The 26,221-nt window shown below is 39.9% G+C and overlaps 1 protein-coding gene across 13 annotated transcripts in view; it reads left to right on the top strand.

Annotated features, from left to right (window-relative positions):
- adgrl3.1 (adhesion G protein-coupled receptor L3.1) overlaps nucleotides 1-25,564 on the top strand; it is a 450,501-nt gene extending 424,937 nt beyond the window's left edge. For 6 of the 13 annotated variants that reach the window (XM_059026057.1, XM_059026051.1, XM_034035060.3 and 3 more), the window contains 2 exons: nucleotides 7,070-7,198; nucleotides 23,462-25,564. In XM_059026057.1, the coding sequence (XP_058882040.1) occupies nucleotides 7,070-7,198; nucleotides 23,462-24,261 (929 nt within the window). In that variant the 3' untranslated portion in view covers nucleotides 24,262-25,564. Of the gene's footprint in view, nucleotides 1-7,069; nucleotides 7,199-20,452; nucleotides 20,505-23,461 lie in introns of all 13 variants that reach the window. The other 7 variants (XM_059026100.1, XM_059026092.1, XM_034035062.3 and 4 more) reach the window with 3 other exon arrangements.
- The last annotated feature ends 657 nt before the right edge of the window (nucleotides 25,565-26,221 follow it).

Below are 26,221 nucleotides of genomic sequence, written 5' to 3'. Positions count from 1 at the left end.
TGTTCCACTTTAAGTCCTGAAGCTGTTATCCACACACTTCTTTTGGACTTTTGGTGTTAAATGTTGAGTTTACTCAGTGTAACCTTGTAGCAGCAGCCACATAAAGTGATGCCATAAGTGTATCACCTGCTCATTCTTAATTGAATGGCAGACAGCCTGGCCAGACAATTATTTTCTCTCTGATTTTCACAGCTCCATCTCCAATACATTCTTATATGCCTAGTTTACTTAATTAGAACTTTGGGGCATTTAAGAAGGTTTTGTGGTACCTATTTGTTTTTACGCATCTAGTAAGGGTTTTACGGTAATTCTTTTCTCAGAGGTGTCTCTATATTAACTGTTTTACCATAAAGGCGGGGGAGCCATTTTGAAGTTAGGCTGTCCTTTGTTTGTTTTGCCTCCTCTGTATATTCATGTTTCTTTTTATTACGATAGTTTAAAAAAAAAAATGTATACTGTTGGCTGTCTTCTGGATTCAGCCGTGCAAACTTCTTCCGCTCGTCCTGCACTAATTAACTTTTCTTTACTAACAGGGATTACAGTTTTTGAATGGCCATTCTGTTTTTTTGGATATCATTTGCTTTTGGGATTTTTTCTTTTTTGAGAACTGCTGCTTCATGTTTTGTTTTTTTTTCTCTTTGGGGATTTGTTAAATGCGAGAGAACTATGGTGTAGAAATGTGCTACAAATAGGGTTTCTAGACTGTGCTTGTGTTTTTTTTAGTTCAGTCGCCATCTTTATATGTGTAAATTCTATTGAGTTATATTGCATTTTGGTTTGTTTTTGTTTGTGCAGGCCTTATTTCTCTATTGTTACCATCCATTTAACTTTTCATGTGTTGCTCCAGCATTTCATTTTACAGTGTTGTTACCTCATACTACCATTCCATGCCCTTTTTCCCTTATTTATTTATTTTTTTATCTGTTCCATTTTCAGACATTTACTACTTTTAATGTGTTGTTTTCTGGTAACAAAATATAGATTTGTTTTGAGCCTGACAATAAACTTCAGTTTACTTTATCTCTGTTTTGACCTTTTAGCGCCGTCACTCAGGTTTTTCTGTTTTAGATACACATGTTATTCTTTTTGCACTGGACAGTCATAACCTACATTTTGTTTAGCTTTATGCTCAAAACTAAATCGCTACAACCTTGCAGCATATACACTGCATGAGGGCACTCCCTCACTGTACTGTGGACTATACCTGTACCTGGATAAGGGCGTCTGCTAATAAATAAATAATAATAAAAATACTGTGGACTATATGCCATGAACCCCTGTAGGTCCTCTGCCAGAATGCTAAAGGCAGTTATCTTCCTTTTTAGCACATCTGCCGGTGCTGCAAGTCCTTCACTTGGGCCGGCTTTGGTATTGTATCCCATTCGGTAATGGTTACATTTCATACTTGAAAGGGAATGTTCGTTAGGTTATTATCCATAACCCTGGTTCCCTGAAATAGATAAATAATGAATATGTGCACATATGATTTACAAGGTTACTAGCGAGTTGCTTAAGTTTATTTTAAAGCTCAGACTTTCTTTTAGTTAAAGAGAAATGAAAGCGCATGTTAATATTTAACACTAGAAGCCCCGCGGCGGTCATTTTGGCGGTTTTTGGTTTTAAAATGTAATTTTCTCCAGTCGTGTAACACATATGGAGCTGTGCATTCGTGTACCTTTCTGTCTGTATGTGTGACAGGGTGGCTGTGCGGTGACGCCAGGTCAGAAGCAGGAAGGGAAACAGTGACACCAGGCAGTACCGCAGTTCAAAAAGAAGACGCTGCGTGCGCCGTTTATTCAAATAATACAAAAATAAAATAAAAGGTTTAAACACAAAACACAGTGCTCACAGAGCAAAATAAAAGTTCAAACAAAAACAAACTCTCGAACACAAACAACACGATCAGGCTGGGCAATAGCCTTCACTGATCCTTTGGTTTTTTTAAAAGTTTCATTTCTCTCTCGCTCCTCTCGCTCTCTCCGCTCTCGCTCCTAACACCCCCACTGAGTGCAGAGAGCTGCAGGCTTTTATATCGTGGCCGAGGGGTTTAACGGGCTAGTAATTATTCTACGAGCACCAATCTCGCCTCTGCCAGAACACGCTTTAAATAAAACAAAACATACAGCAAATGAGACACGGGCGGAGGGGGAGACCCCGTTCTAAAATAAAATAAACACACATATATAGGGCTCCTTGCCCTGTTACATCCCCCCCCCCCCCCTTGTGCAACGCACACTTGGTCTCAAAGTCCCGGAAGAGGGGGAAGCAAGGTGTCTCCGGGGGCAGCCACGGCGGGATGTCCTCCTCCCACCCAAACAGCAACAGTGTCCCAGTGGACCACGCGCAGGCCGGCTCCTCCGGCCAAGGACATTTTGGGGGTGGTCTCCAGACCTCCCCCGCCTTCTCTGTGGCCAGCAGCTCTTCTGGGTTGCCGGCCACAGTTTCTTCTGCCGGGAAATGCGGCTGGGGGAGCTGGTCTCCTGACCACCCCCCTTCTTCGTGGCTGGCAGCTCCCCTCCATGGAGCGCCAGCCACAGCACTTCCCGCTGCATGGCAGGACCAGCAGCGACCTCAGGTGAAGCAGAGCCCCCGGCGACCCCAGGCGAAGCAGAGCCCCTGGCGACCCCAGGCGAAGCAGGACCCTCAGCGACCCCAGGCGAAGCAGGACCCTCGGGAGGTGATTGCAGGAGAGGAGCCAGGACCAGCGATGGGACCCGGCAGTTTTCCCCCTTGCTCTGCTCAGCAGCCTATGCAAGGGTGGCTGCGGACCGCCAGCCTCCTGTTCCGGTTCGTCCTGTCGTGAAGGGAGAGGCAGCTCCTGCTTCTCTCCCTCGGGTGGTGGTGGAAGCAGAGGCAGCTCCTGCTGCTCTGCTCCTGGCGAAGGCGGCAGGGGCTCCTCCCCTTCTGGCTGCGAAGGCGGCAGGGGCTCCTCCCCTTCTAGCTGCAGCGGGGGAACCAGGTGGCGTCGATGGAGGCGGAACCAGCAGGTACTCTCCCTCTGCTGGTGGAGGTGGGAGCGGAAAGTCGTCCTCCTACGACGGTGGAGGCGGAACCAGCAGGTACTCTCCCTCTGCTGGCGGAGGTGGGAGCGACACACAGTCCTCCCATGGAGGTGGAGGTGGCACCAGCAGGTATTCTCCCTCTGCTGGCGGAGGTGGGAGCGACACACAGTCCTCCCACGGAGGTGGAGGTGGAACCAGCAGGTATTCTCCCTCTGCTGGCGGATACCTGGGCTGTGGACGTTCGGCCTTCCCCCTCTTGGGTTGTGGACGCACCGACTTTGCCCTCTTGGGCTGTGGACGCACTGACTCCCCCCTCTTGGGCTGTGGACGCACCGACTCCCCCCGTTTGGGCTGTGGGTGCACCAACTCCTCCCTCTTGGGCTGTGGACGTTCGGGCTCCTCCCACTCAGGCGCAGGACGTTCGGGCTCCTCCCTCTCAGGCTCAGGACGTTCGGGCTCCTCCCACTCAGGCGCAGGATGTTCAGGCTCCTCCCACTCAGGCGCAGGATGTTCGGGCTCCTCCCACTCAGGCGCAGGATGTTCGGGCTCCTCCCACTCAGGTGCAGGACGTTCAGGCTCCTCCCACTCCAGGTCTGTGTCCTAGAAGACCTCCAGGCAGTGGTGCTCCTCATGCCCGTACCGCATGCAGTGGGTGCACCACTCCTCTTCTCCCACGCCTTCCCTCTCTGCCTCCTTCTCCTCACCTCTGTTTGGGTGGGGCAGATAGCCACTGTGTGCCCAAACTCCCCACAATCAGGGCACCACTCATCTACTAGGTAGATTTGGCCTATGTCCCCTGGTGGCAGCTGTTGCTGCTGCCTCTTGTAGCTCTTCCTCTTTCCTCCCATCCTCTTTCTTCACATTCTCCTTCTCACTCCACGCGTATTAGAAAAAAAAAACGAAAAATGAAAAGAAACTGTAGTATCCTCTTCTGCTTGCGTCCAGGAGGCGCTGGTGATCCCACGCAGGACACCACGTTTGACAGGGTGGCTGTGCGGTGACGTCAGGTCAGAAGCAGGAAGGGAAACATTGACACCAGGTAGTACCGCAGTTCAAAAAGAAGATGCTGTGCACGTCGTTTATTCAAATAATACAAAAATAAAATAAAAGGTTTAAACACAAAACACAGTGCTCATAGAGCAAAATAAAAGTTCAAACAAAAACAAACTCTCGAACACAAACAACACGATCAGGCTGGGCAATAGCCTTCACTGATCCTTTGGTTTTTTTAAAGTTTTGTTTAGTTTTGTTTCGTTTCTCTTTCATTTCTCTTTCGTTTCTCTTTCGTTTCTCTCTCGCTCCTCTCGCTCTCTCCGCTCTCGCTCCTAACACCCCCACTGAGTGCAGAGAGCTGCAGGCTTTTATATCGTGGCCGAGGGGTTTAACTGGCTAGTAATTATTCTATTACCCCTCGGCCACAATCTGCACAAGTTTATTAATTATTCCTGGCAGAGGACGAGCACCAATCTTGCCTCTGCCAGAACACGTTTTAAATAAAACAAAACATACAGCGATTCAACGACATGTAAATACATAAATCATAAAACAAATACAAAATAACACAAATGAGACACAGGGGCGGAGGGGGAGACCCCGTTCTAAAATAAAATAAACACACACATGGCACGTGGGAGTGCAGAAATAAAGGCGATATATTACATTATACCTAAAAGCCCCGGGAGCAGTCACATTGACGGCCACACAAAAAACAATTGTATTTTGATTATACAGAACGGTATTCTGCTTTATTTTTATTTACCAGTCCGCAATGTGTTTAGCTGTAATAAGATTAGTCTCTACTCTCTGCCTGAGTGAATGACTGACAGTTTATTGTTTTCAATCAGCCTTTTTAAGGCTGGCGCCTGCTTGCCAGCTGTGCTGCTTTGGTCAGTCAATTTAGTGAAAATAAATACCAGAGACCGTGGAGTTTTACAACGCAACAAAATATGGGTTTTATGTTTTGGATCAGATGACATGGAAGTATTCTGTGAAAGCTGGCTCCCGACAGTGGTCTGTTTAGGTGTTTTACAATGTATTGGATCTAGCAGCCATCAACTCCTGGGTACTTTACAAAGAATGCATGGAGAAAAATTTACCAAGGAGAGAATATATTTTACAGTTAGCACAGGAACTTCGCAAGGAGCATTTGGAACAGAGGGAGACTGCCAAGCATATACCCACAGCTGAAGCTGGCAACTCTGCTGAGAGCCGCAAGAGAAGCCAATGCCAGGTTGGCAAGTGCAATAAAAATAAAATCTTCGGACAGCAGTTTGCTGTGCAGAAAGGCGACGTGGAGAAGCGCATTATCTGTGAACAACCTTAGACTCAAGGTAAAGGAATACCCTTTTGTCGAAAAAAAGAAAAATAAATTAGACTTTTTTTATAACTTCTTGTGCTGTGCGCTTCTGTAAAATGTTTTTTTCTATGTTTATTTATCTATGTTGTTCAGTTGCTTTTGCTCATCTGATAATAAACCGATTGCTGTTGAAAAGTTAAAAATGTATTGCTATCGTTTCAGTTTTATAAATAGGTATGTTGTAAACCGATGTCTGTTCAGATGTTTATTATTTACATTTTCTTGTTTTGATTTGCAAAATAAATGTTCATATATATATATATATATATATATATATATATATATATATATATATATATATATATATATATATATATAAATATATATATATGTTTGTGACGTACGCAATAAAAAAAAAAAACTAATTACATCCGACTGTTTCTCCTTTCGTTACACTATTTACAGTGTTTTAAATACAGCCGTCAGAAAGACTGCTGCGGGGCTTCTAGGTATGAGTATATATTCGGTCGTTCTAGTGTTAAAGGCATTTCATGTTTTGAATAAATGCAAACATATCGGCAAGCTGGTGTAGCCCTGGGCGCAGCCATCTTGGGGAGCGCACGCTTTGACGTCAGGCTTTATTATAGCTGTGAGTGCGCTTAATAATAGTCAATGGCTGTGGGGGGGTGGGGGGGGGAATATATTTTTTAGCTGGGTTTTAACTATAGTGGGCTTAACTGGTGAGAGTGGGTATATGATGTTTAAACAAAGGGAAATTATCCTAACATTTGAATAAGTCTGAATCTGTTAAATGCAGATACTGTAACATTTATAAAACCATACTTTAGCAGTGTGGAGTAGTGGTTAGGGCTCTGGACTCTTGACCGGAGGGTCATGGGTTCAATCCCCGGTGGGGGACACTGCTACTGTACCCTTGAGCAAGGTACTTTACCTAGATTGCTCCAGTAAAAACCCAACTGTATAAATGGGTAATTGTATGTAAAAAAAAAAATTATGTAATTGTATGTAAAAATAATGTGATATCTTGTAACAATTGTAAGTCGCCCTGGATAAGGGCGTCTGCTAAGAAATAAATAATAATAATAATAATAATACTTTAATGAAGGTGTAGTGGATTAGTCCTGGGGAGGGGCTAGTGATAAGGGACGATGTAAGTACCTGTGTAGAGCTCATTTTGGGGACTAGATTTGAGACTCCAGTGAGGCTGGTGTGACTGAGCTGTGTACTCAGCAAATGATATATCTGTTAAATACAGGTTGTGGATTTGTTTTGTTAATTGTTAGTGTTTTGTACTGCCAATTTTCATGTGAGGCTTAAATAAAAGCTTAATTTTGGCATTTTAATCGCAACTTCTGACTCTTTTCTGCCACTTGCAATAGCCACGTGACCATGATACTCTGCAGTTACATTTCTATTTCAGGGAATCAGGGTTATGATAATAACCCAATGTTTTATGCCATTGGTCTATTTAGCCTCTGACTGGTCTTGTATACGGTTTGCTATGAAATGTTTAGATGGAAGCATCACAATTGTTCTAAATCAAAAAACATTTAAATTAACATTGCATTAAAAACAGCATTATATATATATATATATATATATATATATATATATATATATATATATATATATATCTGTATGTTGAGCTTACTGCTGCCCTACTAATAATAAGTTTGATTGTTATCATTATAAATGTTTTCGATAACTACATTTGCTTTTTTTTTTCTCTGTCTTTATCTGGCTGCTCCAGGAGCCATGGCTAACCATCTTATAACTAATGCTCTTCTTCGTCCTCATGGCACTAACAATCCTTATAACACATTGCTTGGGGAATCGGCGGTCTATAACAACCCTTCTGTCAGCTTGTACAACACACAAGGTGTGCTGGAGTTTGTTATCTTAAATTCATTAGTAGGGATAGTTTCCCATTACATAGTATATATAGATACTGATTACAAACGCATGCAGCCACCTCCCATTAAGGCTTTTGATGTGGTATATTATGGGTTCCAATGTACATTTGTAATTTTAAGGTAAAAAATCACAGTTGATACCTACTGAGAAAACATTTTTCCCTTTTGGGAACCATATATATCTGCAGTCTATTGATATTTTGCTGCTTTTTATTGTTTCCAAAGCTTATGTCTTGTGGTTTATGTCCATTTGTGTATACGTTTTTATGATTCATTATTTTCTGGTACAAACATCTGTACGGTAAGTGATCCCCCAGACTGCAGTTTAAGAAATGAATGATTCAAGTTATACAGTGCCGTGAAAAAGTATTTGCCCCCTGTCTGATTTTCTGCATTTTTGCTTATTTTTGACACTGAATGTTATCAGATCTTCAACCAAAACCTAATATTAGATAAAAGGGACCCTGAGTGAAGAAATAACACAGAAATGTGATACATATTTAATTTATTTATTAAAGAAAGTTATGAAACACCCAATGCCCCTGTGTCAAAAAGTAATCGCCCCCTTAGATTCAATAACTGGTTACGCCACCTTTAGCAGCAATAACTGCAACCAAACGCTTCCTGTAGTTATTGATTAGTCTCTCACAGCGCCGTGGAGGAATTTTGGCCCACTCCTCCATGCAGAACTGCTTCAACTCTGTGACATTTGTGGGTTTTCGAGCATGAACTGCTCGTTTCAGGTCCTGCCACAACATCTCAACGGGGTTTAGGTCTGGACTTTGACTAGGCTATTCCAAAACTTTAAATTTCTTGTTCTTCAACCATTCTGATGTAGACTTGCTTGTGTGTTTCGGATCATTGTCTTGCTGCATGACCCAGCTGCGCTTCAGCTTCAGCTCACGGACAGATGGCCTGACATTCTCCTGTAGAATTCTCTGATAGAGAGCAGAATTCATGGTTCCTTCAATGATGGCAAGGCGTCCAGGTCCTGATGCAGCAAAGCATCCCCAAACTATGACACTACCACCACCATGCTTGACCGTTGGTATGAGGTTCTTACTGTGGAATGCAGTGTTTGGTTTTCGTCAGACATAACGGAGCCCATGTAGGCCAAAAAGTTCCACTTTTGACTCATCTGTCCATAGAACATTGTTCCAGAACTCTTGATGATCATCAAGGTGCTTTTTGGCAAACTTGAGACGAGCATTCATTTTCTTCTTAGTGAGCAATGGTTTCCGCCTTGCTACTCTGCCATGAATCCCATTTTTGCCCAGTGTCTTTCTGATGGTGGAGTCAAGAACACTGACCTTAGCCGAGGTGAGAGAGGCCTGCAGATCCCTGGATGTTGTTCTAGGGTTCTTTGTGACTTCCTGGACGACTTTATGCCTTGCTCTTGGAGAGATTTTGGCAGAACGGCCACTCCTGGGAAGAACATAAGAACATAGGAAAGTTTACAAACAAGAGGAGGCCATTCAGCCCATCTTGCTTGTTTGGTTGTTGGTAGCTTATTAATCCCAGAATCTCATCAAGCAGCTTCTTGAAGGATTCCAGGGTGTCAGCTTCAACAACATTACTGGGAAGTTGGTTCCAGACCCTCACAATTCTCTGTGTAAAAAAGTGCCTCCTATTTTCTGTTCTGAATGCCCCTTTATCTAATCTCCATTTGTGACCCCTGGTCCTTGTTTCTTTTTTCAGGTCAAAAAAGTCCCCTGGGTCGACATTGTCTATACCTTTTAGGATTTTGAATGTTTGAATCAGATCACCGCGTAGTCTTCTTTGTTCAAGACTGAATAGATTCAATTCTTTTAGCCTGTCTGCATATGTTACACGTACAGAATGAGAATCAACTTCAATTCAGGTGCAACATATTTATTTTGCTTCCACTTGTTGGTCTCTGCAAAATAATAATAAAAGTTTGGTTGAACTTTACACAATACAGCAGCCTGTCTTCATATAATCACCATTGAGTTTTCTAACAACAATAGTCTATGATACGGCTGCCAGTGAGCCTTAGAGCGCCACCTACTGACGGGGTGCCACCATCGCAATTATATTATTGTTTAGTTGTTTTATTTTTTTAAGGGATACCTATTTTCTTGGCAATTCTATTTTGTTTCTACACAACTTACTTTCTATGTGCCACACTCTCCCTGACTTTTTTAAATGTTGTCCCAACATTACCTATCCTATCTCAACCCACAGTTTTAGGAAAGGTTCTTAATACACAATCAGTACAAGTGTTCTTACAATGTTTTTTTCATCAACGTCTTTGTTCAGTGATGTCAAAGTTCTCTTACTTCTCCATATCAGTCTCTAGTAGCGTCAGAGTCTCTGTGTTCGTTAATAACTAGCTGTCTCTTACACTCCAAGGTCTCCAGAAAGAAGGAGAACCTGGGTTTAGCTGTGTCTTTGTTTGTACTGTCCTAACTAAGGGGTCTCTACACACAAATGAAGGTTTCCCCAGCATCTCATTAGTAAGAGTCTTTGGTGTTCTTCTCTCTCTTGTTGGGTAAGTCCTCTGCTCCTGTTGTTCATCTTGAAGTTCTGTCTCACTGAACTTCCAAACAGTAAAAAGAATGGGGAGAATCCTGTGGCCTCATGTTTCGTGCAATTGTAAGTGTGCACTACTTTGGACAGAGAATTTTTCCAGTCTGTCTTCTTTTCTTCTGTTGAGGTCCTCAACATCGCCAACAGAGTTTTATTGACCCTCTCCACCTGCCCATTTCCTTGGGGATAGTGAGGTGTAGTGTGTGAACCTTGGATCCCACTTAGCTCTTTCAGTCTGGATAACAGCTGATTGTTAAACTCTCTTCCTAAGTCGTGGTGAAACCTTGTTGGGAATCCGAATTTGAAGACGAAGTCACCGAAGATTTTGTCAGCTATGGTTCTGGCTGACTTGTTCTTTGTAGCATATGCTTGAGCAAATCTTGTGTAATGGTCCATTATTACGAGTATATACTCATAACCCTGCTTACAGGTTTCCAGATGAAGAAAATCAATCGAGACCATCTCGAAAGGGTAAGTTGTCTTCACCGTTGTCAGTGGGGCTCTCGTTGGTCTATTGGGCTTCTTCCTTTTTAAACACTCACAGACCCTGGTTACATAATGCTCAACATCTTGTTGCATCCAGGGCCAATAAAATCGATCTTGGATAAGGTTCAAGGTTCTTTCAACTCCTAGGTGCCCCATCTCTTCGTGCAGCTCTTTGTAGATTAGCTGTCGGTATTCTGTTGGAAGATCCATTCTCGCAGCAAAGCAATCACATCTCCATGTTCCTTCCTTCGTTCTTCTTCGCTTGGTTGCTGGTCTCTGGAGAGATACAGTAGAGCACGGCTGATCACTTCATCTCTTTCTTGAGCTCTCCTTATGTTCTGGTGAGGTATTGGCTGCACTGTTGTACTTGCATGATGGTCAATCTGTGTTTCTATAGCATTAAGGGCTATGGAGCCAATCCAGGTAGGTATCTGTTCACGCTGCATTAACACTCCATGGAGAGTAGCATCAACTGTCTCCACCTGAGCAACAAGGTTTTCGATATCCAGTGGCATCCGAGATAGTCCATCTGCATCTCCGTTGGTTCGGCCTGGGCGGTATTTGATTGTGAAATTAAAATCAGCAAGCTCCGCCACCCAGCGGTGCCCTGTGGCATTCAACTTCGCGGTGGTCAGGATGTAGGTAAGGGGATTATTGTCTGTGTATACTGTGAAAGACGGTACATAGTATAAATAATCCCGAAACCTCTCACAAACGGCCCACTTCAGTGCGAGAAACTCCAATTTTCCCGAATGCAAGTGGTAATTCTTCTCTGCAGGTGTCAGAGTCCTCGATCCATACGCGATCACCACCATTCGTCCTTCTTGCCGCTGGTATAGGACTGCTCCTAAACCATCCTGGGAGGCATCACAATGCAAGACAAAGGGCTGGTTGAAGTCAGGATACCCTAAACTGGCGGGTTAGTGAGACAGTCCACTAACTCTTCTAGTACTCTCTGGTGATCTTCAGTCTACGTAATGGGCATACGACTTGACAACTGACCTTGCTTCTCCATTTGCCTTCCTCGTCGTCTGTGGCCGGACTCCCTCACCTCAATTCGCTGAGACTCTTCAGATGTTTCTTTAACTGGTCCTTTTGCTAGGAGGTCATAAAGGGGTTTAGCACGACGAGAGAAATTCTGAATGTACGGACGGTAAAAGGAAAGGAACCCTAATATCTCTCTCAGCTCCCTCACAGTTGTCGGTTTCTTGGCTTTCAAAGCCTGCACTTGTTCAATGTCGGCCGGATCCATGGTATAACCCTCCTTTGATACCAGCTTTCCCAGATATCGCACCTTCCGTTTAAACATCTCACACTTCCTGGCTGTCAGCTTGATACCATGTTGTTGGTACCGCTGAAGGACAATCTGGATGTGCCTCACATGATCTTCAAAAGTATGACTGTGTACCAGGTTGTCATCAAGGTAGGGCTGGCAGATTTCATCCCTCAATCCCTGCAAACACTCTTCCATGTTCCGCTGGAATTCAGCTGACGCTGAGCTGAGGCCAAAGGGGATCCAAGTCCATTCATATAGGCCCCATGGCATAACAAAGGCAGTAAATGGACAGCTCTCTTCATCCAGGAACCCCTGGTGGTATGCCTTTCCTTGATCTAAAACAGAAAACCAAGAGCTCCTGCTCAGGCCATCTACAAGGTCTTGTATCCTCGGTATGGGGTGTCTATCAGGAACAGACTTCTGGTTTAACTCCCTATAGTCGCAGCAGAGTCATAGGCCCCCATCTTTCTTCCTGACCCAAACCACAGGCGAAGAATATTGAGACATTGATTTCCTGATCCAGCCACGATTCAAGAGGTCTTGCAAATACTGCTTCACCTCTTGGTGCAGTGGTTTTGGTATGGACATATACGTCCTCTGCACAGGCGTTGGACCCTTCAGAGTGATGTGCATTTTTAGGGATGGGATACACCCTATATCGTATTCATCCCGTGCAAAAGCGTGACATTCTTCCCTCAATATATGTCTCACTACTGCCTGTTGTTCTTCACTCAGGTGATCCAACTTCACCGGTGGGTCCCACTTTCCATTTGCTTCTAATTCTTTTTCTTCCAGGGCCTGTTCAACTTGCCTCTCAGTATTTTCCCAAAAGCTGCATTGAATCTGTGACTTTAGTTTCCCTTCACCCTGTCGTGTGGGTTTGCTTTCAGCTGCATTGACAGTTGCAGGGTAAAACCCTTTCACTGGCTGTAGATGGCTAATTACATCCTCCTGTCTAGGATAATATTGTGTTTGGTGTTGTTTGCAATGGGAATTAGCGTTCGTGATGACTTTCCTTTCTGCAGGGTGACTAGTACTTCAGAAATGCTTAAACCTTCAGGCCAGTGGAGTCTCTCATCTGGGACGAAAAGCATTACTTTATCTTCATCTGTCAGTCCTACATGGGTGCGGCACTGAACTGTACTAAGTTGATTTGGTGGAAGGTTCACACTTACTTTGCCTATCTTTACTGCTTTGTCCATGTCCTCCACACTTTCATTTCTTAGCACTTGAACTAGTGTTTTAGCTCGTGCAGGCTTCAGAGAGAAGCGATGCTCAGCATGTTAACAACTTCATTTGTCAAGGCTAGCTCTTCTGCTCCAGTGCGCTGCTTTATCACCTCCTCTATAACATTATATCCTATAATAGGCTCTTCTGCCACTCCAGGGTCTGGGGAGACCAGCATAGGGACACGCAGGCGGTTTCCTGAGTTCTTCACTGGCTTCAACTGGAATCCCACCTCGATCCATCCACAAAAAGGGATCTCTGTTTGGTTTACAGCAAAACCACTCACCGTCCCTGGCCCAATCAGTTCTTCAATTGCTCTTACTCGTGTACGGGGAAGGTACTTCTTTCTCCAACCATCGTTAATTAAGCTAGCTTGAGCTCCTGTGTCCCATAGAGCTACAGTGGGTACATTGTCCAAGACACAATGCACTAAGCACTTCTTCCCTATCAAGTCCAATAATTTTGCTTGGTTCTTTGGTGCAAGGTAACTGACTTTGGAAAGGCTGAAACGTCTATCGGTTGATTGATCACAGGGTGGGCTTGATTGCTGTACTTCGGGTCTTTCTAGTGTTCCTTGTTGCCTCACATAACTGAATTTTTGATGGGACATTGGCTGGTGGATTGCTGATTGTCCCTCTACAGCAGCCCGTCCTCGTTTCCCTGCATCCGAGTTGGAGCACGGCATCCCCACGCATAGTGTCCTGACTGACCACATTTGTAGCAATGGCTGCACGAGTCACCAGCTCCACTCTCCAAGCATGCTCTACAACCTCTTTGTCGTCTTCTCCCAGGTTTCTGCCATGGCGGTTGTTGATAACGATTTTCCACGGAGGCCACCAACATTTTTCGCATCTCTTCCATCTCGGTCTTTAATTCTTGAACAATATCTTTGGTCTCTGCCTCTTCTCTTTTCTCTTTTGCACTCCTGTTTCTCATCTTCACGTCTCGAGAAGTAGCAACATTGGCCTGCTTGTTAGTGGTTTGCTTATCAGCTTCATCCTGGAGAACTACATTAGTATTTACTTTTACTTCTGTTTGAAGTTCGTTTGTTCGTACCATTTTAGCATTTGAATTTTTCTTCCACTTTTGTTGTCTTTCATCTTCCAGACATGTAGCTGCATTTAACTTTTCAATTAACGTCTCATCAGTAATGGTCTGCATTTCCAAGAAGGTCTTCATGTAAAACTTCAGCGTTGTATCAGGTCAGCGTCGTATTGTTCTTCGATTTCCCCATCTGCTGAGGCCAACAGCAGGCGGTCTTTCAGTTCTATAGCTCTGAAGAGGAAACTTTGGGCTGATTCCCTTGGTTCCTGTGTAATGTTCACTAGTTGGTGGTACAAGTCAGACATGCTTTCTTCTTTGTAATGTCCTTTTAAGATTATTTTCAATTTAGAAACAGTCAGTGACCTTTTTCCTTCAAGCATACTTCTCAAAGCCAATCCTGGATTTATTGCTCTTATAACAGCTTCCACAATCTCCAACTCAGATTAGCCCTTTTGCAATCCTCCATTTATTTGGTGTAGCAGATTAGTATAGGACAGCGTTTCCTTTTGCCCCCCTTCTCCAATCTGCCCCCATATTCTGAACTCCCTCTTGATCATTACTTCAGGTGTTTTCACAGCCGTGAGTGTTGGTGCTCGCTCTTCTGATTGTAGATCTTTATTTTTCTCCAGTTTCTCACTCAAAATTTGCATCTGTTTCTCCATAATTTCTCTAGCTTTCTCTTGTTCTTTTTGCATTGCAACATACTGTTGCTTCAGTTCTTCAAACTGCTTCTGCTCTTGGTCTGTCTTTCCCGAAACATCTTCCTTTGTGATCCCCTCCATAAATGTTAGAAGGTCTTTCACAAACTCACATGCTTGTGCTTCCTCTTCACCTTCTGCAACCTCATCAATCACTTTTTCAATCATTTGGATTAAAATCCGTCTGCTCTTTCTTTCTGCTTCTTCCTCATCTGGGCCAATGCATTTAGTATATCTACACATTTGGAGAAGTTGCTCTTTTTGTAGTTTAACTAAAACTGCACTTGCCTTATCCTGCCACTGCTCTAGATCCATGTCTATAGTTAGAGACTGTTCAGTGTTGAAAAGCAGATTTTTTTTTTCTTTTTTTTTTTTTTTGGTCACGTCTCAGTTAAAGATTCTTGATTTGTTTAATTTACTTTTCTTCAAGTAAATCAATTCTCCTGGCTGGCTCGCCAAAATATGTTAAACGTACAGAATGAGAATCAACTTCAATTCAGGTGCAACATATTTATTTTGCTTCCACTTGTTGGCCTCTGCAAAATAATAATAAAAGTTCGGTTGAACTTTACACAATACAGCAGCCTGTCTTCATTAAATCACCATTGAGTTTTCTAACAACAATAGTCTATGATACGGCTGCCAGTGAGCCTTAGAGCGCCACCTACTGACGGGGTGCCACCATCGCAATTATATTATTGTTTAGTTGTTTTATATTTTTTAAGGGGTACCTATTTTCCTGGCAATTCTATTTTGTTTCTACACAACTTACTTTCTATGTGCCACACATACGACATGCCTTTTAAACCTGGGATAATTCTGGTTGCTCTTCTTTGCACTCTTTCTAGAGCAGCAATATCCTTTGTGTAACGAGGTGACCAGAACTGAACACAATATTCTAGGTGAGGTCTTACTAATGCATTGTAAAGTTTTAACATTACTTCCCTTGATTTAAATTCAACACTTCTCACAATATATCCGAGCATCTTGTTGGCCTTTTTTATAGCTTCCCCACATTGTCTAGATGAAGACATTTCTGAGTCAACATAAACTCCTAGGTCTCTTTCATAGTTCCCTTCTTCAATTTCACTATCTCCCATATGATATTCATAATGCACATTTTTATTGCCTGCGTGCAATACTTTACACTTTTCTCTATTAAATTTCATTTGCCATGTGTCTGCCCAATTCTGAATGCTGTCTAGATCATTTTGAATGACCTTTGCTGCTGGAACAGTGTTTGCCACTCCTCCTATTTTTGTGTCATCTGCAAATTTAACAAGTTTGCTTACTATACCAGAATCTAAATCATTAATGTAGATTAGGAATAGCAGAGGACCTAATACTGATCCCTGTGGTACTTCATGGTTACCTCGCTCCATTTTGAAGTTTCTCCTCTAATCAGTACTTTCTGTTTATTACGTTAACCACACCCTAATCCATTTGCATGCATTTCCTTGAATCCCTACTGCAATCAGTTTGAGAATTAATCTTTTATGCGGGACTTTGTCAAATGCTTTCTGGAAATCTAAATAAACCATGTTGTATGCTTTGCAATTATCAATTGTCGATGTTGCAGCCTCAAAAAAATCAAGCAGGTTAGTTAGACACAATCTCCCTTTCCTAAAACCATGCTGACTGTCTCCCAGGATATTGTTCCCATATAGGTAATTTTCCATTTTGGATCTTTTATTATAGTTTCCATAAGTTTACATATAATAGAAGTCAGGCTTATTGGTCTGTAGTTACCTGGTTCGGTTTTGTCTCCCTTTTTGTGGATCGCTATTACATTTGCAATTTTCCAGTCTGTTGGTACAACCCCTGTGTCAAGAGACTGTTGCATGATCTTGGATAGCGGTTTGTAAATAACTTCTTTCATTTCTTTGAGTACTATTCGGAGGATCTCATCCGGCCAAGGGGATTTGTTTATTTTAAGAGCTCCTAGTCACTTTAACACTTCTGCCTCTGTTATGCTAAAGTTATTTAAAACTGGATAGGAACAGGTTGACATGTGGGGCATGTTGTCCGTGTCCTCCTTTGTAAAAACCTGTGAAAAGTAATCATTTAATATATTTGCTATTTTTTTTTCTTCATCTATGATTTTGCCATGTGTGTCTCTTAGACATTTAACCTCCTCTTTGAATGTTCTCTAGCTGTTATAATATTGGAAAAACATTTTGGAATTGGTTTTAGCCCCCTTAGCAATATTGATTTCTATCTCTTCATTTTTGACTTGTGTTTGCAGTTCTAAGTACTCTTTCTGTGTACTTTTTGTTTTTGGTTCCTTTTAAATGCTTATTTAATTGATCTATTAAACCATTTTGGTCATTTTGTTTTAGATTTAGATTTGTCTACTTTTGGGATGTAATTGTTTTGCGCCTCTAGTACTACATTTTTAAAAAACAGTCATCCTTTTTCTGTGGATGTTTTCTCTATTTTACTCCAATCTACTTCTGTTAGTCTCTGTTTCATACCTTCATAGTTTGCTTTTCTAAAATTGTAAACCTTAGCTTTAGTCATTACTTTTGGGGTTTTAAAAAACACTTCAAATGAGACCATGTTGTGGTCTGAGTTTGCCAATGGCTCTCTGACCTCTGTTTTAGTTATTCTGTCTTCATTATTTGAAAAGACTAAATCAAGGCATGCCTCCCCTCTAGTCGGTGCCTTGACAAATTGCGTTAGGAAGCAGTCATTTGTCATTTCCACCATTTCAGTTTCGTCTGTCGTGCTCCCCACTGGGTTTTCCCATTTTATATGGGGGAAGTTGAATTCCCCCATTATTATGGCTTCTCCTTTTCTACACGCATTTCTAATGTCATTGTATAACAGATTATTTTGCTCGGCATCTGAATTTGGCGGTCTATAGCATGCTTCTATTATTATGCCCTTTGAATTTTTGTCCATTATTCTGACCCATATTGATTCGGCGTTGTTTTCTCTAAGATTCACTACTGTCCCAAACTTTCTCCATTTGGACAATATGGCTCTGACTGTGGTTCGGTGGAGCCCCAGAGCCTTAGAAATGGCTTTGTAACCCTTTCCAGACTGATAGGCATCAACAACTTTTTCCAGAGGTCTTCAGGAATTTCTTTTGTTCGTGGCATTATGTGCCTCTAGAACCTGTGTGCTGACAACTTCACTCTGATGGTAAGGGCCAAAGTTAGTCAGATTTATATTGGGCAGGGCTGGCCCAAATCAGGCCTGGTTGTTAACCAAAGTACTCAAACAGCTGACCCTAATTATCACTTCAATTGGGTTGAGTTAACTAGGGGGGCAGTAAGTTTTTCACACCTGAAGATTGCATGTTTGATTACCTTGCACACCAAACAAATGAAAGAAGCACCAAACTTTGGTGTCATTTTTTCTCTCAGACTCCTTCTATATACTACTACAACCCACAAAAAAATCTGACCAAATACAATGTGAAAAATGTGCAAAAATGTAGAAAATCAGACAGGGGGCAAATACTTTTTCACGGCACTATATAATTTTTTTATTTAATTTTCCTATCTACTTCAGTAAAATTGTAGTTTTAAGGAATTATGAAGGCTCAAATTGCAGGAAATAATGCTTTATGCTTTTATAGTCTGATCTCTCTGAGCACAATACCATTATTAAATAAACTACAACAAACATCCTTTAATATATGTAGAAAGACATTAGGTGTGCATGATAAATACAGTGCCTTGCAAAAGTATTCAGACCCCTGACCAATTCTCTCATATTACTGAATTACAAATTGTACATTGAAATTCTGTTCTGTTTGATATTTTATTTTAAAACACTGAAACTCAAAATCAGTTATTGTAAGGTGACATTGGTTTTATGTTGGGAAATATTTTTAAGAAAAATAAAAAACTGAAATATCTTGCTTGCATAAGTATTCAACCCCTGTGCTATGGAAGCTCCCAGTTTACACCGATGAAAGAAATTGCCCTAACGAGGACACAATTATGTTACCATTGGCCTCCACCTGTGAACAATTAAAGTTGCTGTCACATTTTCTGGATAAAAAACCCACTGTTGAAGAATCATTGGTCAGGCTGTGAATCTGAAGGAAAATGAAGACCAAAGAGCATTCTACAGAAGTTAGAGATAAAGTAATACAAATGCATAGATTAGGGAAAGGGTACAAAATAATATCCAAGTGTTACAATAATTGATTTTGAGTTTCAGTGTTTTAAAATAAAATATCAAACAGAACGAAATTTCAATGTACCATTTGTAATTCAGTAATATGAGAGAATTGGTCAGGGGTCTGAATATTTTTGCAAGGCACTGTATATATTATTGTTTTTTCATTGTTGTACTGTTTTATCAGTGCTTAAATTACAGGTGAAAAAAATCACAACACAAAACAAATGCAATACATAATTATGCATTTGGTTTTGTAATTTTAGTTTTATATTAATTCATTATGTTTGGTGATTATTTACAGTTTGAGATTTTGTATCAATAGTCAAAAATACATTCTGCTGTCCATCTTAGTTTGGAAGATGTGGAAGATGATACTATTTACCTGCAGCTAGGTAGTAACAAGAACTACAATACATGCACTGATGCCATGAGTACTCTGAGATATCTCTGATCAGCTACAATATATACTGGTAGTTATAGTAGGCTACTACAAATATATAAATATCCACAAAATATTTTTTAAAACATAATTAAAACAGTCCTAATCAAGAACCTTACAGTTAATATAAGGCAAACTGTTCTGTAACACTGAGATGAATCAGCCTCCCAGGGCAGTTTTATACAGCTAACAAGGTTGATTATTATTTTGTCTAGCTCCCTCTTAAACCTTCAGTATCACATAAATTCAAATGGGAGAAGTTAAAAACTGACCAGTCCTCAGGAAAGCTGGTAGAAGCCTAGTTTCAAGCCCACAAATCAAATAGCAGACAGCCTTGGGTAATTGAGTTTGACATCTAAAAGTAGTTTAACAAATTCATTGAGCAATCTCCAGTAAAAAAAAAAAAACAATCAGATCATATCACTTCTAGTGGTAACAGTACATTTATATGGTGTATCTAAACAGCCTCCCACCCATGGTCCCAGGTAGGCCATGAGAGAGTCTTGATACAGGAATACTGTAAAAAGGTTAAAGAAAGAACAGCCTAAACCTTCAAAGGCTACAGAGTGGATCTTGAAAAATATGCATATCTTCAATTAAAGTAAATAACAAGGATCTTTGACAAAGATAAGGAAAGTAGTGATAATGCTGCTAATGCTAATAATGACAGGACAATGGATTTAACATCTTAATTATCATTTTATTATGTCAGGTATGGCTGTCATAATTACGATGGGGGAGGGGGTCAAATTAAAACACAGGCTAGAATATATCATTGCACACCTAAACCACTGGTTAGATTCATTATATTTGTCAATGACCATCACCATGTTATTGGCTAAAACATGTGACCTCATCTCCAAAGTTAAACGCTCAGCCTACATGCTGCAAATAATTAAAGAAAAAAAATAACATTACTGTCTTTTATACCCACCACAATAATGTATGGAATTACCAATTTTCCAGTATTCACTGGCATGATGATATAACCAGCAAGTGAACAGTGTTGAAAGTGTTTTATTTTTTTATTTTATAAATAAGCTTAGTACTTCTGACTGTCTGTTTTATTGTTGTATTTCCATTCACATACATCACGTTTTATAGCATGTTATAGTATACAGAAGGAATAAACAAGTATTTGAAAGGATTTGTTGTGGCTTTTCAAGGGACTGCCAGATTTCGTTTTGCATGTATAGAAAAATGACATTTTTAACTGATCCAGGGAAAGGAAACAATTGTTTTGTAGTGAAGTAATCTGATCCTTGTATGCACATCATCAATCTTTGATTTTATTCATGTTCCTTCTATATGTCACTGTAAGCTTACTTGTGTTTTTCTTTCCTTTTCTTCATGCTGTCGTTAGAGCCCTACAGAGAGACAAGTATTGGAGTAAAACTAAACATTGCATATCAAATGTAATTGATCTCAGTTTACTTCGTCTGAGCTGATAAAGGGGAAAAACAAATAGGAAACAAAATATTAATCCATCAACTAAGTTAATATATGTTTTACACATTTATTTATATGCATATACACTAACCCACTGTCTCCATTTCTCTTATGCTTATTTTTTTTAACGTTTATTTGTACGTTTTGTGTTATAATATTTTGAGTCTTATCTGTGCATTCATTTAGTTCAATGTGTGTGTGTATCTATCTATCTATCTATATATATGTGTGTGTATCTATCTATCTATCTATCTATCTATATATATTATATGTGTGTGTGTGTATAATATATATATAGAGAGAGAGAGAGAGAAAGATATACACACACATATATATACAGTATATATACAGTATATATACAGTATATATATATATATATATATATATATATCAAAAGAAACTTGTCACTATTATAACACATTTATTTTTGAGAAAAATAAGGTATATAAATGATGGCCATTGACACAATGTTTTTGGTTTATTTTTAATCACTCGATCATTCATCCTTGACCATGACACGCTTGAGTGACTATGACTGAAGCATATGCACTTAATCATCTAATTAGTGAGACAGTTGATTGGACACTGGATATGGAGTGATTTCAGCTGTTGAATTGCGAGCAATAAAGAAAATCACAGAAAAAAAACAATATGCCATGTCTGTCAAGAGAGCAGCGTCTTCGTGCAATCGGTATGTTGGAGGCTGGACTAGGGCAGCATACTGTGGCTCGCCATCTTGGGTACTCACAGCCAGCAACTTCAAACCTGGTGAGAGGGTATGACCAGACACAGTCTGTCAATGACAGGACACGAACTGGGAGACCAAGGCCCAGACCAAATCAAAACTTTGACAACCCGCTAATCGCACAAAACTGTACTTAATAGCATTTTCTTTTTTTGTATCTTATATCTTCTACTCATAAAAAGAAAACGCTATTAAGTACAGTTTTGTTAAGTGTGATTAGCGGGTTGTCAAAGTTTTGATTTGGTCCGGACCCAAGAGTCACAACACCTGCCCAAGATCGACAGATCATTTTGCAGCATCTTTGTGATGTCTATTGTTAATCAGCACAATAAAAAGTCACTGAACCGGCACTAAAACAGAGTTTGTCATTTTGCGATCATATCTAGTGTATTTTATCCAAATATAAGTGATAAGTTTCTTTTGATGCTCAGTATATATGTAATTATACAGTGCTTATATAAGTCTACACTCCCTTTCAAAATTTTCACCTTTTGTTGCCTTATAGCATGGAATTAAAATGCATTAAAATAGTTTTTTTTTTCATTTATCTACACATCCTACCCCAAAAATATATTGTAGAAATTTGTAGAAAATTAATTAAAAATCAAAACTGAAATAGCTTGGTTGGATAAGTGTCCACCCCCCTTGTAATAGCAATCCTAAATTAACTCAGGTGTAACCAATCGCCTACAAAATCTCACACCAAGTTAAGTGGCCTCCACCTGTGTTAAATTGACAGGAGATTCTGTAGCCATGTGGCAAAAAGTTTTGTGGTCTGACTAAACTAAAATGGAACTTTTTGGCCTAAATGCAAAGCGTTATGTTTTGCGCAAACCCAACACAGCGCATCACCCAAAGAACACCATCCCTACTGTGAAGCATGCTGGTGGCAGCATCATGTTATGGGGATGTTCCTCATCGGCAGGGACTGGGGCACGTGTCAGGATAGAAGGGAAAATGAATGGAGCAAAGTACAGAGATGTCCTTGAGGAAAACATGCTGCCCTCTGCAAGAAAGCTGAAACTAGGATGGAAGTTCATCTTTCAGCATGACAACGACCCAAAGCACACAGCCAAAGCTACACAGGGGGGTGGAGACTTATCCAATTATGATCTTTCAGTTTTGTATTTTTAATATATAATTTTTTTCTCAATAAAAACTTTTTTCCCCTTAACAGTGTGGAGTATGGTGTGTAGATAAGTGTAAAAATATCCTAATTTAAAATGCATGAAAGCCTGAGGCACTGACCCAACAAAATGTGAATAAAGTTCAAGGGGGTGTAGACTTTCTATAGACTGTGTATATATATATATATATATATATATATATATATATATATATATATATATATATATATATATATATATATATATACACTTTATAAAACAGATCTTGATTATAATTAGTGTAGATGATCAACCTAAAATTCAGTAAGACTTGTAATAAATGTGTAATGCAAGTAACTAAGTCCTGTCATACCATTACTGCCATTGTATTTACATACATCATTTGATTAGTGTTTATTTTCATACAGGAAACAAGTTTGTGTTTGCATTGATGCAGTAATAAATATAACATGAATATGTAGGTATGGAAGAGCTGTAAGTTGTACAGTTGGTAACCACTAACTCTTAGCATTTAATATACAAGTATTAGCTGGTTAGACTAAAACAATCTCCCATATTAGAACTGTATACATACTACAGTATACAATAGCATGACTAATTACAGTACTTGTTGTCTTGTAAATGTACAATTTTATTCTTGTTACCCTCCTGTCTAATGCATTCCACTGCTCAGTTTAGTCAAATATAATTAATATTACTGTGTATGAGCCTATTAACTCTACATAGGAAACATATGGTTTGTTTTATGGGATTGCAACAATTGATTAAAATTGTTTATAATAGTAGTTTGGATTCTATAAAATTACATGCAATATTAGTTTGTGTTGGTTTACGTGCATAACCATGTTATTGCAGATTCACTTTAAGTGTAAACCAAACATTTGTTGCAAACTGGTTATCCTATAAAATAGTACAGTCATGTGAGTAAATCCATCAACTATCCATCTACTTACTAATACTTTTAATATTTTTCACTTCAGAAAAACAAGTTGTACAAATAAAGCAGGTTTATTAACATCTTGAAAAATAAACTTGACAACCTGTCTTTCAGAGGGACTACTGAACAATGCCAGGGATACAAGTGTCATGGATACTCTACCACTGAATGGTAACCATGGCAACAGCTACAGTATAGCCAGTGGAGAATACATAAGTGACTGTGTCCGAATTATAGACCGTGGCTACAACCACAATGAGACTGCATTAGAAAAAAAGATTTTGAAGGAACTCACTTCAAACTATATCCCCTCCTACCTGAACAACCATGAGAGCTCTAGTGAGCAGAACAGGAACCTAATGAACAAGCTTGTGAACAGCGTTGGCAGAGTCAATGAAGACGACGCCATTGTCTTAGACGATGCCACCTCTTTCACCCATGAAGAAACCTTGGGTTTGGAGCTTATCCGGGAAGAGTCTGATGCCCCTCTGCTACCACAAAGAGCTCATTCAACACAAAACCATCAGCCCCATCACTTCTCTCGGAGACGGATCCCTCAAGACAACAGGGAGAGCTTTTTCCCCTTGCTAACCAATGAGCATACTGAAAACCTGCAGTCACCCAATAGGGATTCTCTTTATACCAGCATGCCAGCACTGGCTGGCATACCTGTCACAGACGCCAATGGCACTAAGACCCAAATTGAACCTCACCCAAGTAATAGTGTTGATGCTGATGATGTTTATTGTAAAAGTATGCCAAACCTTGGCTCCAGGAATCATGTCCACCAACTACACACTTACTACCAACTCGGCCGAGGCAGCAGTGATGGATTTATAGTTCCGCCCAATAAAGATGGAGCTTCTCCAGAAGGAAGTTCTAAAGAACCTTCTCATTTGGTCACTAGCTTATAGAGGGTAAATCCTAACTCATGGTTTCTTGTTCTGATCCAGTGTGAGCAGTGGTAAACATGTTGTGTGCACTCCTAAATTTTGATGTCATTCAAGTACCGACAGACTACTTTCTGAAACTTGTAGGATGGCCTGGGACAATACTGCTTATCTCCATTAAGTACAAAATAATCCCTTAAATCAATTCAGGCTAAAAAAATTGCATTCTTCGGATATCGTTGTAATGACATTTTGTTATCAAAGGGACATAGAAACTGTCCACCACTAGTTTGCAATTGTATGTCCTTTTGGATGATAAACTGTTCACTACTAGTTAATTCTATTCTTCTGTATCCATACTGTATTTTCAGTACGGATACAGATTGGTATTCACAGTATCTTTAGCTGTGACAATCCTGTAGGTTAAATAAAACAATGTGTCTGAACAAACCATGAGGGAACTCTAACATATATGCTAGAGGGCATCATTTATGTTTTTTGCTGTAATAATTCCAGTTATTAAAACAACTAATGACGGAGAATTCCAAGCAATTTATATGTATTGTACAGATACTAGCATTGAACATTATAGTATGCTTCTTCTGTTCCTCCAAACTTGCGTCTCTGTAAATGTAGTGATTAGAGCGTTTTCTTTCTGTTGTGCTGGTCTTGCAGGTTTAGTCTACCAGTAGGAGCAATATATATATATATATATATATATATATATATATATATATATATATATATAGTTTGTTTGCTATTTTTCCTTACACTGAAGAACACACTTTATGAAGATAATTTCCTAGCAATGTAATCACACGTATTTTCAAAACCATTAGTTTTATTTTCATCACTGTAGTTTTAAGCAAATGATGTTTCACCAATAAAGATGAAGGAAAAACAATTTGGAAACTAAGCTAATGTAGCTTAGGTACTATAGAGTACAGTGGGCTGGAGGCTATCCTCCAAGAGGCTAGTACTCTTCTAGATGATGAGAGGTCTTCATGGGGCCTATGCATGTGAGGAAAATAATGAAGCATTTTGAGGTTAAAAAATTAATTTAAAAAAAGTATAAAACTGGAAAATATTTTACTTAAAAAATGATATGGGTTTTTGAGAGACGATTGGAAGTGTTTTGTTTTTTTTTCTTAACATGAAATGTATTTATTTACACATGGTACAACATTTAGCAGAACATATTACAATTGCTTTTTTCTTTGTTTTAATTTGGTTGCCAAGTTGAATGACCTCCTAACTAATATTTGTTGTAAAAGTGAAACTTGTTTGCCAACAAATAAATGACTGATTAAGATTTGCAACATATGGATTACCAAGTGTTTGTGTTTTTCTGTTGTTCGAATAACCTGTCTTGGCTAAACTGAAAGATTTAACATGGTACGCAACACTTTGAATCTGGGTGCCTTATGGTTTTCAGTTTTCTATGTGCTTTTCCACAGATTTAATCTTATTTAGAAACATATCTGCTTATATTAATTCCACAAAGACAAACAAAGAGTTAGGGCCTCATTTACAAAAGGGCACTAAACATGGTGCACCATAATTTCAATTAGTGTGCATGTTAACGATTTCCGTATTTACTATTGCAATTTTATTCATTATCGCGTGTGATACTTGGCATATTATGGCGCTCACTAAATTTAGTACATCACGCTATGGTAATCAGAATGAATATGTGATTTTTATGGTAATGCATGCTGATGTATTTAAATGAGCACCCAGCTCAGAATAATGAGATGAGCTGTATTCATATGGTATTTACTAAAGGGCGTTAATTTAGTGCACACATTAAAGTGATAATGTATTAGTGTGTATGGAAACCAGGCTTTAACCACTGACAGGCGCGCTGTTTAAACCTTTTCCTAACATGAAAATTCGTTTTTACTGACTCGATTCATTCTGTTTAGTGAATCAATTCAGCAGATTTGTTTGTTTGATTCACTAATGCGGAATAAATACATCTTGC

The sequence above is a fragment of the Acipenser ruthenus genome, chromosome 1 (genome assembly GCF_902713425.1).
Source record: "Acipenser ruthenus chromosome 1, fAciRut3.2 maternal haplotype, whole genome shotgun sequence".
NCBI lineage: Eukaryota > Metazoa > Chordata > Actinopteri > Acipenseriformes > Acipenseridae > Acipenser > Acipenser ruthenus.
Note: the sequence above shows the minus strand (reverse complement) of the source record. Positions and strands in the feature narration are given on the sequence as shown.